General features: G+C 66.3%; 1 protein-coding gene across 1 annotated transcript in view; it reads right to left on the bottom strand.

The window, feature by feature from the left end:
- Positions 1-13135, bottom strand: part of LOC128898472 (glycerol-3-phosphate acyltransferase 3-like) — a 48778-nt gene that overhangs the window by 12113 nt on the left and 23530 nt on the right. Inside the window, exons 4-7 of the mRNA XM_054172528.1 lie at positions 10994-11068; positions 9914-10003; positions 3988-4081; positions 1794-1909 (exon numbers count right to left, since the gene is read on the bottom strand). Coding sequence (XP_054028503.1) covers positions 1794-1909; positions 3988-4081; positions 9914-10003; positions 10994-11068 — 375 coding nt within the window. The remainder of the gene's footprint in view (positions 1-1793; positions 1910-3987; positions 4082-9913; positions 10004-10993; positions 11069-13135) is intronic.

Raw genomic sequence — 13135 nt, 5'->3', positions numbered from 1 at the left:
GGGGCTGGGGGGCAGCAGGCTGGGCAGGGGGCAGCAGGCTGGGGGTCAGGGGGCAGCAGGCTGGGGGCCGGGGGGCAGCAGGCTGGGTGGGGGAGCAGCAGGCTGGGCAGGGGGCAGCAGGCTGGGCAGGGGGCAGCAGGCTGGGCCGGGGGGCAGCAGGCTGGGCAGGGGGCAGCAGGCTGGGCTGGGGGGCAGCAGGCTGGGCAGGGAGCAGCAGGCTGGGCAGGGGGCAGCAGGCTGGGCCGGGGGGCAGCAGGCTGGGCAGGGGGCAGCAGGCTGGGCTGGGGGGCAGCAGGCTGGGCTGGGGGCAGCAGGCTGGGGGTCAGGGGGCAGCAGGCTGGGGCAGCAGGCTGGGCTGGGGGCAGCAGGCTGTGCTGCTGCCTGTGCCAGGCTGGAGGCTGTGGCTGTGCCAGGCTGGGTGGGAAAGGCTCCAGTGCCCTGCTGTGGCCATGCCAGGCTGCAGCTTCCTGCCCTGCCCCACTGCAGCCCTGGCTGCAGGGTGAGGCAGAGGATGTGGAGCTCAGCAGCTGAGGCACTGTGGAGCTGTGGCCCTGGCCTCTGAAGCAGAGCTTGGCTGGCTGCTGGGCAAGCACAGGGCCAGCTGAAGGCTTTGGTCTGATTGGGATCCTTCAGGGGCTGCTGAGCACTGGCGCTGAGTGCAGCCTCAGCACCAAGCTGTGTGGTGCAGCTGCAGGGAAGGATCCATCCAGAGGGACCTGCACAGGCTGCACAGCTGCGCCCAGGACACCCTCAGGAGGTGCAACCAGCCCAAGGGCAAGGTCCTGCAGCTGGGGCTGGGCAATCCCAGGCCCTGAGCCAGGCTGGGCAGGGACTGGCTGCAGAGCAGCCCTGAAGGAAAGGCCTTGGGGGTGCTGGGGGAGGAGAAGCTCCCCAGGAGCCAGCAGGGAGCACTTGCAGCCCAGAGAGCCAAGCAGAGCCTGGGCTGCAGCAGGAGAAGTGTGGCCAGCAGGGCCAGGGAGGGGATTCTGCCCCTCTGCTCCACTCTGCTGAGCCCACAGCTGCAGCTCTGGGGCCAGCTCTGCAGCCTCTGTGCCAGGAAGGCTCTGGAGGGGCTGGAAGGTGTCCAGAGCAGGGCCAGGAGGAGGAGCAGAGGGCTGGAGCTGCTCTGAGCACAGCCTGAGAGAGTTGGGGTTGTGCAGGCTGCAGAGGAGAAGGCTCCCAGGAGACCTTCTGGTGGCCTCCCAGGAGCTGCAGGGGGCTGCAAGAGAGCTGGGGAGGGACTTTGGAGGGGGTGAGGGAGGGATAGGGGTCTGGGACACCTCTGAGGGGGCAGGAATCAGGCCTGGGACAGAAAGCCAGCAATGGGCACTGGCAGCCCAGAAGGCCAAGGGCAGCTGAGCTGAGCCTTCTGGGCTGCCAGTGCCCATTGCCAGAGGTGGAGGGAGAGGATCCTGCCCCTCTGCTCTGGGGGGTGAGGGAGGGACAGGAGTGGGGGGGCTGGAGCAGAAGTAGAAGTGGGGAGCTGGAGCTTGGCTGTGAGGAAGAAGTTGTTGGCCAGGAGGGTGGTGAGAGCCTGGCCCAGGCTGCCCAGGGAGGTGGTGGAAGCCTCCTGGCTGGAGGTGTTTGCAGCCAGGCTGGAGGTGGCTGTGAGCAACCTGCTGTGGTGTGAGGTGTCCCTGCCCAGGGCAGGGGGCTGGGGCTGCCTGAGCCTGGGGGTCTCTTCCAGCCCTGCCAGCTCTGGGGTTCGATGCCTTCAGAGGGCAGCCTGCGGCGGAGGCTTCCGCAGCCCAGGGGCAGGGCTCGGGGGGCGCCGCCGCAGCCCTGCAGCTCACCGCTTGGTCACTAGGTGGCGATCTCGCATCTCGGAGCGCTCGAACCAGACGTGCGGGCAGGCCTTGACCGTGGCGCGCTGGATCAGGCCCATGAGGCCGCCGTGCACCTGCCCCACCTGGCGGCCGCAGGAGGAACAGCAGCGCTGAGACAGCAGCCGCAGGCGGAGCGGAGGTCGCCCAGGGAGAGGCTGGCCCCGGGCAAAGCCCCAGCGAGCAGGGCAGGAGGGCACCGAGCTGCTGCAGAGCGGGGAAGGACCTGGGGGGGGGGGGGGGGGGGGGGGAGGTGCCCAGGAGCCAGCAATGTGCTGTGGAGGCCGAGGGCAGCCTGGGCTGCAGCAGGAGGGCTGTGGGGAGGAGGTCAGAGAGGTTCTGCTGCCCCTTGTCAACCTAAACCATCCTGTGGGGCCACTCCAGCCTCCCTCCTTGCCCCTGAGCCACCCCAGCCCTAGCTGGGAGGTGCTGCAGCTCTCTGGGGCAGAGGGAAGCTGTGGGCAGAGGTCACCCTGCTGGGGAATGTCCTCCTCTGCAGGGGCAGAGAGAGGCAGCTGAGCAGGAGGAACTCCTCTGGCTTCCATCCCCCAGCAGTGCCAGGGAAACAGGAGGAAGCCTGAGGGCTCTGCTGCCCCTCTGCTCTGCCCTGCTGAGGCCACAGCTGCAATCTTGGCTCCAGCTCTGGGCCCCTCAGCTCGGCTCAGCCCTCCCCTGCAGGGCTGGGGCAGCTCTGGGGCCCCCAGCACAAGGACCTGGAGCTGCTGGAGAGGCTCCAGAGGAGGCCACAGAGATGCTCAGAGGCTGCAGAGCCTCTGCCGTGGGGCCAGGCTGGGAGAGCTGGGGCTGTGCAGCCTGGAGAGGAGAAGGCTGCAGGGAGACCTCAGAGCAACCTTACAGCACCTGAAGGGCTCCAGGAGAGCTGGGGAGGGACTCTGGACAAGGGCTGGGGGTGCCAGGACCAGGGCTGGGGGCTTCAGACTTGTAAAAGCTGGACTGGGATGAGACCTGAGGAAGCAATTCCTGCCCAGGAGGGTGGGGAGGCTCTGGCACAGGCTGCCCAGAGAGGCTGGGGAGGCTCCAAGCCTGGAGGTGCCCCAAGGCCAGGCTGGATGAGGCCCTGAGCAGGCTGGGGCTGGGGGCAGCTGTCCCTGCCCATGGCAGGGGGCTGGCTCTGGGAGGTCCCTTCCAAGCCCAACCATTCTGTGACCCTCTGCAGGCTGTGTCCCACTGCTGGGCTGGGTGGGGACACAGCCCAGGGGGGCCTGAAGGTCTCCTCTGTGCTCCCTGCTGCTGTGTTTGAAGCTCCACTGCAAGCCTTCCCCTGCTGCAGAGGCTCTCAGTGCAGGGAGGGCCAACTGCCCTTCCCTGCAGGAGCTGGGGGGAGCAGGGCAGCTGTGGGGGCTGCAGGGCTGAGCTCTGGCAGCTGCTGCAGCAGGGGTGACTGCCCTGGGGCCCTGCATGCAGCTGTGGGGGCTGCAGGGCTGAGCTCTGGCAGCTGCTGCAGCAGGGGCTGGCTGCCCTGGGGCCCTGCATGCAGGTGGCAGCTGTGGGGGCTGCAGGGCTGAGCTCTGGCAGCTGCTGCAGCAGGGGTGGCTGCCCTGGGGCCCTGCATGCAGGTGGCAGCTGTGGGGGCTGCAGGGCTGAGCTCTGGCAGCTGCTGCAGCAGGGGCTGGCAGCTATGGGGAGCTGTGGGGGCTGTAGGGCTGAACTCTGGCAGCTGCTGCAGCAGGGGCTGGCCGCCCTGGGGACCTGCATGCAGCTGTGGGCAGCTGTGGGGGCTGCAGGGCTGAGCTATGGCAGCTGCTGCAGCAGGGGTGGCTGCCCTAGGGCCCTGCATGCAGGTGGCAGCTGTGGGGGCTGCAGGGCTGAGCTCTGGCAGCTGCTGCAGCAGGGGCTGGCAGCTATGGGGAGCTGTGGGGGCTGTAGGGCTGAACTCTGGCAGCTGCTGCAGCAGGGGCTGGCTGCCCTGGGGCCCTGCATGCAGGTGGCAGCTGTGGGGGCTGCAGGGCTGAGCTCTGGCAGCTGCTGCAGCAGGGGCTGGCTGCCCTGGGGGCCTGCATGCAGCTGTGGGGAGCTGTGGGGGCTGCAGGGCTGTGCTCCCTGGGTGAAGCCATGCTGTGACCTCAGGTTGTGCACTGTGAGGGCTGCACCCTGGGCTGCAGCAGCAGCAGCAGCAGCCCCCAGGCCCTGCCCTGGCTCCTACCATGGCGTAGCAGCCGTCGTTGGTGAGGATGATGGCGTCGATGGGCGAGGTGTGGTTGGCCACGCAGATCCCTCCCCTCTGAGGCCTGTTCTCCCTGCAAGGACAGCCTGAGCTCACACCCTGCTGCAGCTCACACCCTGCTGCAGCTCACAGCCTGCTGCAGCTCACACCATGCAGCTGCTCACACCATGCTGCAGCTCACACCCTGCTGCAGCTCACACCCTGCTGCTGCTCACACCCTGCTGCAGCTCACACCATGCAGCTGCTCACACCCTGCTGCAGCTCACACCCTGCTGCAGCTCACACCCTGCTGCAGCTCACACCATCCTGCTGCTCACACCCTGCTGCAGCTCACACCCTGCTGCAGCTCACACCCTGCTGCTGCTCACGCCCTGCTGCTGCTCACACCATGCAGCTGCTCACACCATGCAGCTGCTCACACCCTGCTGCTGCTCACACCATGCAGCTGCTCACACCCTGCTGCTGCTCACACCCTGCTGCTGCTCACACCCTCCTGCTGCTCACACCCTGCTGCTGCTCACACCCTGCTGCTGCTCACACCCTCCTGCTGCTCACACCCTGCTGCAGCTCACACCCTGCTGCTGCTCACACCCTCCTGCTGCTCACACCCTGCTGCTGCTCACACCCTGCTGCTGCTCACACCCTCCTGCTGCTCACACCCTGCTGCAGGTCACACCCTGCTGCAGCTCACACCCTGCTGCAGCTCACACCATCCTGCTGCTCACACCATGCTGCAGCTCACACCCTGCTGCAGCTCACACCCTGCTGCAGCTCACACCATCCTGCTGCTCACACCATCCTGCTGCTCACACGCTGCTGCAGCTCACACCATCCTGCTGCTCAAACCCTGCTGCAGCTCACACCATGCTGCAGCTCACACCCTGCTGCAGCTCACACCATGCAGCTGCTCAAACCCTGCTGCAGCTCACACCCTGCTGCAGCTCACACCCTGCTGCAGCTCACACCATCCTGCTGCTCACACCCTGCTGCAGCTCACACCCTGCTGCAGCTCACACCATCCTGCTGCTCACACCATGCTGCAGCTCACACCCTGCTGCAGCTCACACCATCCTGCTGCTCACACCATCCTGCTGCTCACACGCTGCTGCAGCTCACACCATCCTGCTGCTCAAACCCTGCTGCAGCTCACACCATGCTGCAGCTCACACCCTGCTGCAGCTCACACCATGCAGCTGCTCAAACCCTGCTGCAGCTCACACCCTGCTGCAGCTCACACCATCCTGCTGCTCACACCCTGATGCAGCTCACACCCTGATGCAGCTCACACCCTGCTGCTGCTCACACCATGCTGCAGCTCACACCCTGCTGCAGCTCACACCCTGCTGCAGCTCACACCCTGCTGCAGCTCACAACATCCTGCTGCTCACACCCTGCAGCAGCTCACACCCTGCTGCTGCTCACACCCTGCTGCTGCTCACACCCTGCTGCTGCTCACACCATGCAGCTGCTCACACCATGCAGCTGCTCACACCATGCTGCAGCTCACACCGTGCTGCAGCTCACACCATCCTGCAGCTCACACCATGCTGCAGCTCACACCATGCAGCTGCTCACACCATGCTGCAGCTCACACCGTGCTGCAGCTCACACCGTGCTGCAGCTCACACCATCCTGCTGCTCACACCATGCTGCAGCTCACACCATGCTGCTGCTCACACCATGTAGCTGCTCACACCCTGCTGCAGCTCACACCCTGCTGCTGCTCACACCGTGCTGCAGCTCACACCCTGCTGCTGCTCACACCCTGCTGCTGCTCACACCATCCTGCTGCTCACACCATGCTGCAGCTCACACCATGCTGCTGCTCACACCATCCTGCTGCTCACACCATGCTGCTGCTCACACCCTGCTGCTGCTCACACCATCCTGCTGCTCACACCATGCTGCAGCTCACACCATGCTGCTGCTCACACCATGCAGCTGCTCACACCATGCAGCTGCTCACACCCTGCTGCTGCTCACACCATCCTGCAGCTCAAACCCTGCTGCAGCTCACACCCTGCTGCTGCTCACACCCTGCTGCTGCTCACACCCTGCTGCAGGTCACACCCTGCTGCAAGTCACACCCTGCTGCAGCTCACACCCTGCTGCTGCTCACACCCTGCTGCAGCTCACACCCTGCAGCTGCTCACACCCTGCTGCTGCTCACACCCTGCTGCAGCTCACACCCTGCTGCTGCTCACAGCCTGCTGCTGCTCACACCCTGCTGCAGCTCACACCCTGCTGCTGCTCACACCCTGCTGCAGCTCACACCCTGCTGCTGCTCACAGCCTGCTGCAGCTCACACCATCCTGCAGCTCACACCCTGCTGCTGCTCACACCCTGCTGCAGCTCACACCATCCTGCAGCTCACACCATCCTGCAGCTCACACCATGCTGCTGCTCACACCCTGCTGCAGCTCACACCCTGCTGCAGCTCACAGCCTGCTGCTGCTCACACCCTCCTGCTGCTCACAGCCTGCTGCAGCTCACACCCTGCTGCAGCTCACACCCTGCTGCTGCTCACACCCTGCTGCAGCTCACACCATCCTGCTGCTCACACCCTGCTGCAGCTCACACCCTCCTGTAGCTCACACCCTGCTGCTGCTCACACCCTGCTGCAGCTCACACCATCCTGCAGCTCACACCCTGCTGCAGCTCACACCCTCCTGCAGCTCACACCCTGCTGCTGCTCACACCCTGCTGCAGCTCACACCCTGCTGCTGCTCACACCCTGCTGCAGCTCACACCATGCAGCTGCTCACACCATGCTGCAGCTCACACCCTGCAGCAGCTCACACCCTGCTGCTCACACCCTGCTGCAGCTCACACCCTGCTGCAGCTCACACCCTGCTGCTGCTCACACCCTGCTGCAGCTCACACCATCCTGCTGCTCACACCCTGCTGCAGCTCACACCCTGCTGCTGCTCACACCCTGCTGCAGCTCACACCATCCTGCTGCTCACACCCTGCTGCAGCTCACACCCTGCTGCAGCTCACACCATGCAGCTGCTCACACCATGCTGCAGCTCACACCCTGCTGCAGCTCACACCCTGCTGCTGCTCACACCCTGCTGCAGCTCACACCCTGCTGCAGCTCACACCCTCCTGCTGCTCACACCCTGCTGCTGCTCACACCATGCAGCTGCTCACACCCTGCTGCTGCTCACACCCTGCTGCAGCTCACACCCTGCTGCTGCTCACACCCTGCTGCTGCTCACACCCTGCTGCTCACACCATGCAGCTGCTCACACCATGCAGCTGCTCACACCATCCTGCTGCTCACACCATGCAGCTGCTCACACCCTGCAGCTGCTCACACCATCCTGCTGCTCACACCATCCTGCTGCTGCTCACACCCTGCTGCTCACACCATGCAGCTGCTCACACCATCCTGCTGCTCACACCATGCAGCTGCTCACACCATCCTGCTGCTCACACCATGCAGCTGCTCACACCATGCAGCTGCTCACACCCTGCAGCTGCTCACACCCTACTGCAGCTCACACCCTGCAGCTGCTCACACCCTGCTGCAGCTCACACCCTGCAGCTGCTCACACCCTGCTGCAGCTCACACCATCCTGCAGCTCACACCATCCTGCTGCTCACACCCTGCTGCAGCTCACACCCTGCTGCAGCTCACACCATCCTGCAGCTCACACCATCCTGCAGCTCACACCCTGCTGCTGCTCACACCCTGCTGCTGCTCACACCCTGCTGCAGCTCACACCATCCTGCTGCTCACACCATGCAGCTGCTCACACCATCCTGCTGCTCACACCATGCAGCTGCTCACACCATCCTGCAGCTCACACCCTGCTGCTGCTCACACCCTGCTGCTGCTCACACCCTGCTGCAGCTCACACCATCCTGCTGCTCACACCCTGCTGCTGCTCACACCCTGCTGCTGCTCACACCCTGCTGCTGCTCACACCCTGCTGCAGCTCACACCATCCTGCTGCTCACACCCTGCTGCAGCTCACACCCTGCTGCAGCTCACACCATCCTGCTGCTCACACCCTGCTGCAGCTCACACCATCCTGCTGCTGCTCACACCCTGCTGCAGCTCACACCCTCCTGCTGCTCACACCATCCTGCAGCTCACACCCTGCTGCTGCTCACACCATGCTGCTGCTCACACCCTGCTGCAGCTCACACCCTGCTGCAGCTCACACCATGCTGCTGCTCACACCATGCTGCTGCTCACACCCTGCTGCAGCTCACACCCTGCTGCTGCTCACACCCTCCTGCTGCTCACACCCTGCTGCAGCTCACACCATCCTGCTGCTCACACCATACAGCTGCTCACACCCTGCTGCAGCTCACACCCTGCTGCAGCTCACACCCTGCTGCAGCTCACACCATCCTGCTGCTGCTCACACCCTGCTGCAGCTCACACCCTGCTGCTGCTCACACCCTGCTGCTGCTCACACCATCCTGCAGCTCACACCCTGCTGCTGCTCACACCATGCTGCTGCTCACACCCTGCTGCAGCTCACACCATCCTGCTACTCACACCATCCTGCTGCTCACACCCTGCTGCTGCTCACACCCTGCTGCAGCTCACACCCTGCTGCAGCTCACACCCTGCTGCTGCTCACACCCTGCTGCTGCTCACACCCTGCTGCAGCTCACACCATCCTGCTGCTCACACCATGCAGCTGCTCACACCATGCTGCTGCTCACACCCTGCTGCAGCTCACACCATCCTGCTGCTCACACCATGCTGCTGCTCACACCAGCCTGCAGCTCACACCAGCCTGCAGCTCACACCCTGCTGCAGCTCACACCCTGCTGCTGCTCACACGCTGCTGCAGCTCACACCCTGCTGCTGCTCACACCCTGCTGCAGCTCACACCCTGCTGCTGCTCACACCCTGCTGCAGCTCACACCCTGCTGCTGCTCACACCCTGCTGCTGCTCACAACCTGCTGCTGCTCACAGCCTGCTGCTGCTCACAGCCTGCTGCTGCTCACACCATCCTGCTGCTGCTCACACCCTGCTGCTGCTCACACCCTGCTGCAGCTCACACCCTGCTGCTGCTCACACCCTGCTGCAGCTCACACCCTGCTGCAGCTCACAACCTGCTGCTGCTCACACCAGCCTGTCCCAGGGCCAGCAGCTGCAGCCCAGCCTGCTCCCCATCCCTCACCACCCCTCCTGGCTCGCTGGAAGCTGCCCACTGTGATGCCCACCCCCAGGAAGGGCTGGCAGGGGAAGCCAGGGAATGCAGCAGTGCCAGCCTGAGCTCAGGGCCAGGCAGGGGTGGGGGACAGCAGTGCTGGGTCCAGTGCTGGGCCCCTCAGGGTAGGAAAGAGCAGGGAGCTCATCCTGCCCTGTGCTCAGCACTGCTGAGGCCACAGCTTGAGTCCTGTGCCCAGCTCTGGGCTCCTGAGGGTAGGAAAGAGGTTGAGCTGCTGGAAGGTGTCCAGAGAAGGGCAACAAAGCTGGGGAGGGGTCTGGGGCACAGGGCTGGGGAGGGGTCTGGGGCACAGCCCTGTGAGGAGAGGCTGAGGGAGCTGGGGTTGCTCAGCCTGCAGAAGAGGAGGCTCAGGGGAGACCTTCTTGCTCTCTCCAACTCCCTGCAGGGAGGTTGGAGCCAGCTGGGGGTTGGTCTCTTCTGCCAGGCCCCCAGCAGCAGAACAAGAGGACACAGTCTCAAGCTGTGCCAGGGGAGGCTGAGGCTGTAGGGGAGGAGAAAGTTCTTCCCAGCCAGAGGAATTGGCCACTGGGATGAGCTGCCCAGGGAGGTGGTGGAGTCCCCAGCCCTGGAGGTGTTCAGGAAGAGCCTGGCTGAGGCCCTTGGAGTTGCTCAGCTGGTGCTGGGGGCAGGCTGGGCTGGCTGATCCCAGCTGGGCCCTGCTGAGCCCTGTGCCCTGCGTGCCCCCTGGCTCCCTGCCCCTCACCTGTTGTGGTAGCGAACGCTGCCCGAGACAGCCCGGACCAGGATGCGGCAGGAGGTGAGGTGCACCACCTCACTCAGGTAGCTCTTCACCCTGGGCACACACAGGCAGCTGGGCAGCAGCTGGGCACCCCCTGGGCACCCCAGCAATGCTGCCCAGCCCACTCCACACCACCCAAGGCTCTCCCTGCAGAAGGGAGGAACGTTCCCTGCTCCGGCACTCTCTGCAGCCCAGCCAAGCCTTGGCACAGCCTTGGCACAGCCTTGGCACAGCCTTGGCACAGCCTTGGCACGGCCTTGGCACGGCCTTGGCCTCACCTAGGCAGGGCCTGGGGCAGGGAAGTGACCCAGCAGGAGCAGGGCAGGGATTGTGCCCCTGGGCTCAGCACTGGGGAGGCCACAGCTTGAGGGCTGGGCTCAGCTTTGGGCTCCTGGCTGCCAGAAGGAGCTTGAGGAGCTGGAGCAGGGCCAGGGAAGGGCAGGAAAGGTGGGGAAGGGTCTGGGGAAGAGGGCTGGGGAGGAGCAGCTGAGGGAGCTGGGGGTGGGGAGTGTGGAGCAGAGGAGGCTGAGGGAGACCTCCTTGCTCTCTGCAGCTCCCTGAGAGGAGGCTGCAGCCAGGGGGGGTTGGGCTCTGCTCCCCAGGAACAAGGGCCAGGAGGAGAGGCAATGGCCTCAGGCTGCCCCAGGGGAGGCTCAGGGTGGAGAGGAGAAGAAACTTCTTCCCTGCAAGGGTTCTGCAAGCCTGGCCCAGGCTGCCCAGGGAGGGGGTTGGATGCCCATCCCTGGGGGTGCTGCAGCAAGCTGTGGCCCTGGCTCCTGGGGCCATGGTGGGGTTGGGTTGGGGTTGGACTGGGTGAGCTCAGAGGTCTCTTCCAACCCCAACAGTTCAGTGGCTCCAAGGCTGCCACCTCCCCAGCAGCTCCCTTGTGCCCCAGCACTGCTGTCCCCCCCCAGTGCTCCCCCTGAGTCCCTCCCAGCAGCCAGAGGAGCCCAGCAGCAGGCCCCCCCTCAGGTGCCAGGCTGGCACCCCCTGAGCTGCTGCAGAGCTGCCCCCTGGCAAGCTGAGCCCCCAGGCAGGACCCACCTGCTGCTGGGCAGCTGTCCCACCAGCACTGTGCCCACGACCATGGAGGTGATGCCAATGCAAGCCAGGGTAAAGCTGCAGGGAGGCCACAGAGCAGTGCAAGGGAAGCCACTGGGCTCAGCTGAGCTCACTCTGCCCCTGGGCTGCCAGGGACCCCAGGAAGCAGCCTCTGCCCAGCTGCCTGGCACCCACTGCTCCCCCACACACTGCCCCAAGGTGCAGACAGCCCAGCAGCAGTGCCAGGGACATGGCCCAGCCTACATCTGCCTGTGGAGGGGCTCCAGGGGAGGCCACAGAGATGAGCAGAGGCTGCAGAGCCTCCCTGTGGGGGCAGGCTGGGAGAGCTGGGGCTGTGCAGCCTGGGGAGGAGAAGGCTGCAGGGAGGCCTCAGAGCAACCCTGCAGCACCTGAAGGGCTCCAGGAGAGCTGGGGAGGGACTCTGGGCAAGGGCTGGCAGTGCCAGGCTGAGGAACAATGGCTTGGAGCTGGGAGAGGAGAGACTGAGAGTGGAGAGGAGGAAGAAATGGTTGGCAGTGAGGCTGGGGAGACTCTGGCACAGGCTGCCCAGGGAGGCTGTGGCTGCCTCCTGCCTGGGGGTGCTCAGGGCCAGGCTGGATGAGGCCCTGAGCAGGCTGGGGCTGGGGGGAGCTGTCCCTGCCCATGGCAGGGGGCTGGGGCTGGCTGAGCTCTGAGCTCCCTTCCAGCCCAAGCCCTGCTGGGATTCTCTGCTGCTGACTGCAGAGATGCTGCCAGGGCTGCAGCAGCTCTGCTGTGAGGCCAGGCTGCAGGGGCTGGGGCAGTGGGGGGGTCAGGGGGGTCAGGGGGGCTCAGGGGGGGCTCAGGGGGGGCTCAGGGGGGGCTCAGGGGGTTCCTCACTGCAGGGGCAGCAGCAGGGGGCTCAGGGGGTCTCAGGGGGCTCAGGGGGTTCAGGGGGGTCTCAGGGGTCTCAGGGGGGGCTCAGGGGTCTCAGGGGGGGCTCAGGGGTCTCAGGGGGCTCAGGGGGCTCAGGGGGGGCTCAGGGGGCTCAGGGAGGTCTCAGGGGGGGCTCAGGGGTCTCAGGGGGCTCAGGGGGGTCTCAGGGGGGCTCAGGCAGCCTCAGGGGTCTCAGGGGGGCTCAGGGGGGGTCAGGCAGCCTCAGGGGGTCTCAGGGGGTCTCAGGGGTCTCAGGCAGCCTCAGGGGGGGCTCAGGGGGGGCTCAGGCAGCCTCAGGGGGTCTCAGGGGTCTCAGGCAGCCTCAGGGAGGGTCTCAGGGGGCTCAGGGGGGGTCTCAGGGGTCTCAGGGGGCTCGGGGGGGGCTCAGGGGTCTCAGGGGGGGCTCAGGCAGCCTCAGGCAGCCTCAGTGGGTCTCAGGGGTCTCAGGGGTCTCAGGCAGCCTCAGGGGGGCTCAGGGGGTCTCAGGGGGTCTCAGGCAGCCTCAGGGGGTCTCAGGGGGTCTCAGGGGGGTCTCAGGGGGCTCAGGGGGTCTCAGGGGGTTCAGGGGGGTCTCAGGGGTCTCAGGGGGTCTCAGGGGCGCTCAGGCAGTCTCAGGGGGTCTCAGGGGGTCTCAGGGGGGTCTCAGGGGGGTCAGGGGGGTCTCAGGGGGCTCAGGGGGTCTCAGGGGGGTCTCAGGGGGCTCAGGGGGTCTCAGGGGGTCTCAGGGGGCTCAGGCAGCCTCAGGGGATCTCAGGGGGTCTCAGGGGTCTCAGGGGGTCTCAGGGGGTTCAGGGGGGTCTCAGGGGGGTCTCAGGGGGCTCAGGCAGCCTCAGGGGGGTCTCAGAGGGTCTCAGGGGTCTCAGGCAGCCTCAGCGGGGGTCTCAGGGGGCTCAGGGGGGCTCAGGGGGGCTCAGGCAGCCTCAGGGGGTCTCAGGGGGCTCAGGGGGCTCAGGCAGCCTCAGGGGGTCTCAGGGGGGGTCAGGGGGGCTCAGGGGGCTCAGGGGGGGCTCAGGGGGGCTCAGGCAGCCTCAGGGGGCTCAGGGGGTCCCTCACCGCAGGGGGCTCAGGGGGCTCAGGGGGGCTCAGGGGGTCTCAGGGGTCTCAGGGGTCTCAGGGGTCTCAGGGGGTCTCAGGGGGGGCTCAGGGGTCTCAGGGGTCTCAGGGGGGGCTCAGGGGTCTAAGGGGGCTCAGGGGGGGCTCAGGGGGGGCTCAGAGGGGGGCTCAGGGGGC

This window comes from Dryobates pubescens, chromosome 24, assembly GCF_014839835.1.
Source record: "Dryobates pubescens isolate bDryPub1 chromosome 24, bDryPub1.pri, whole genome shotgun sequence".
In the NCBI taxonomy this organism is placed as follows: domain Eukaryota; kingdom Metazoa; phylum Chordata; class Aves; order Piciformes; family Picidae; genus Dryobates; species Dryobates pubescens.
Note: the sequence above shows the minus strand (reverse complement) of the source record. Positions and strands in the feature narration are given on the sequence as shown.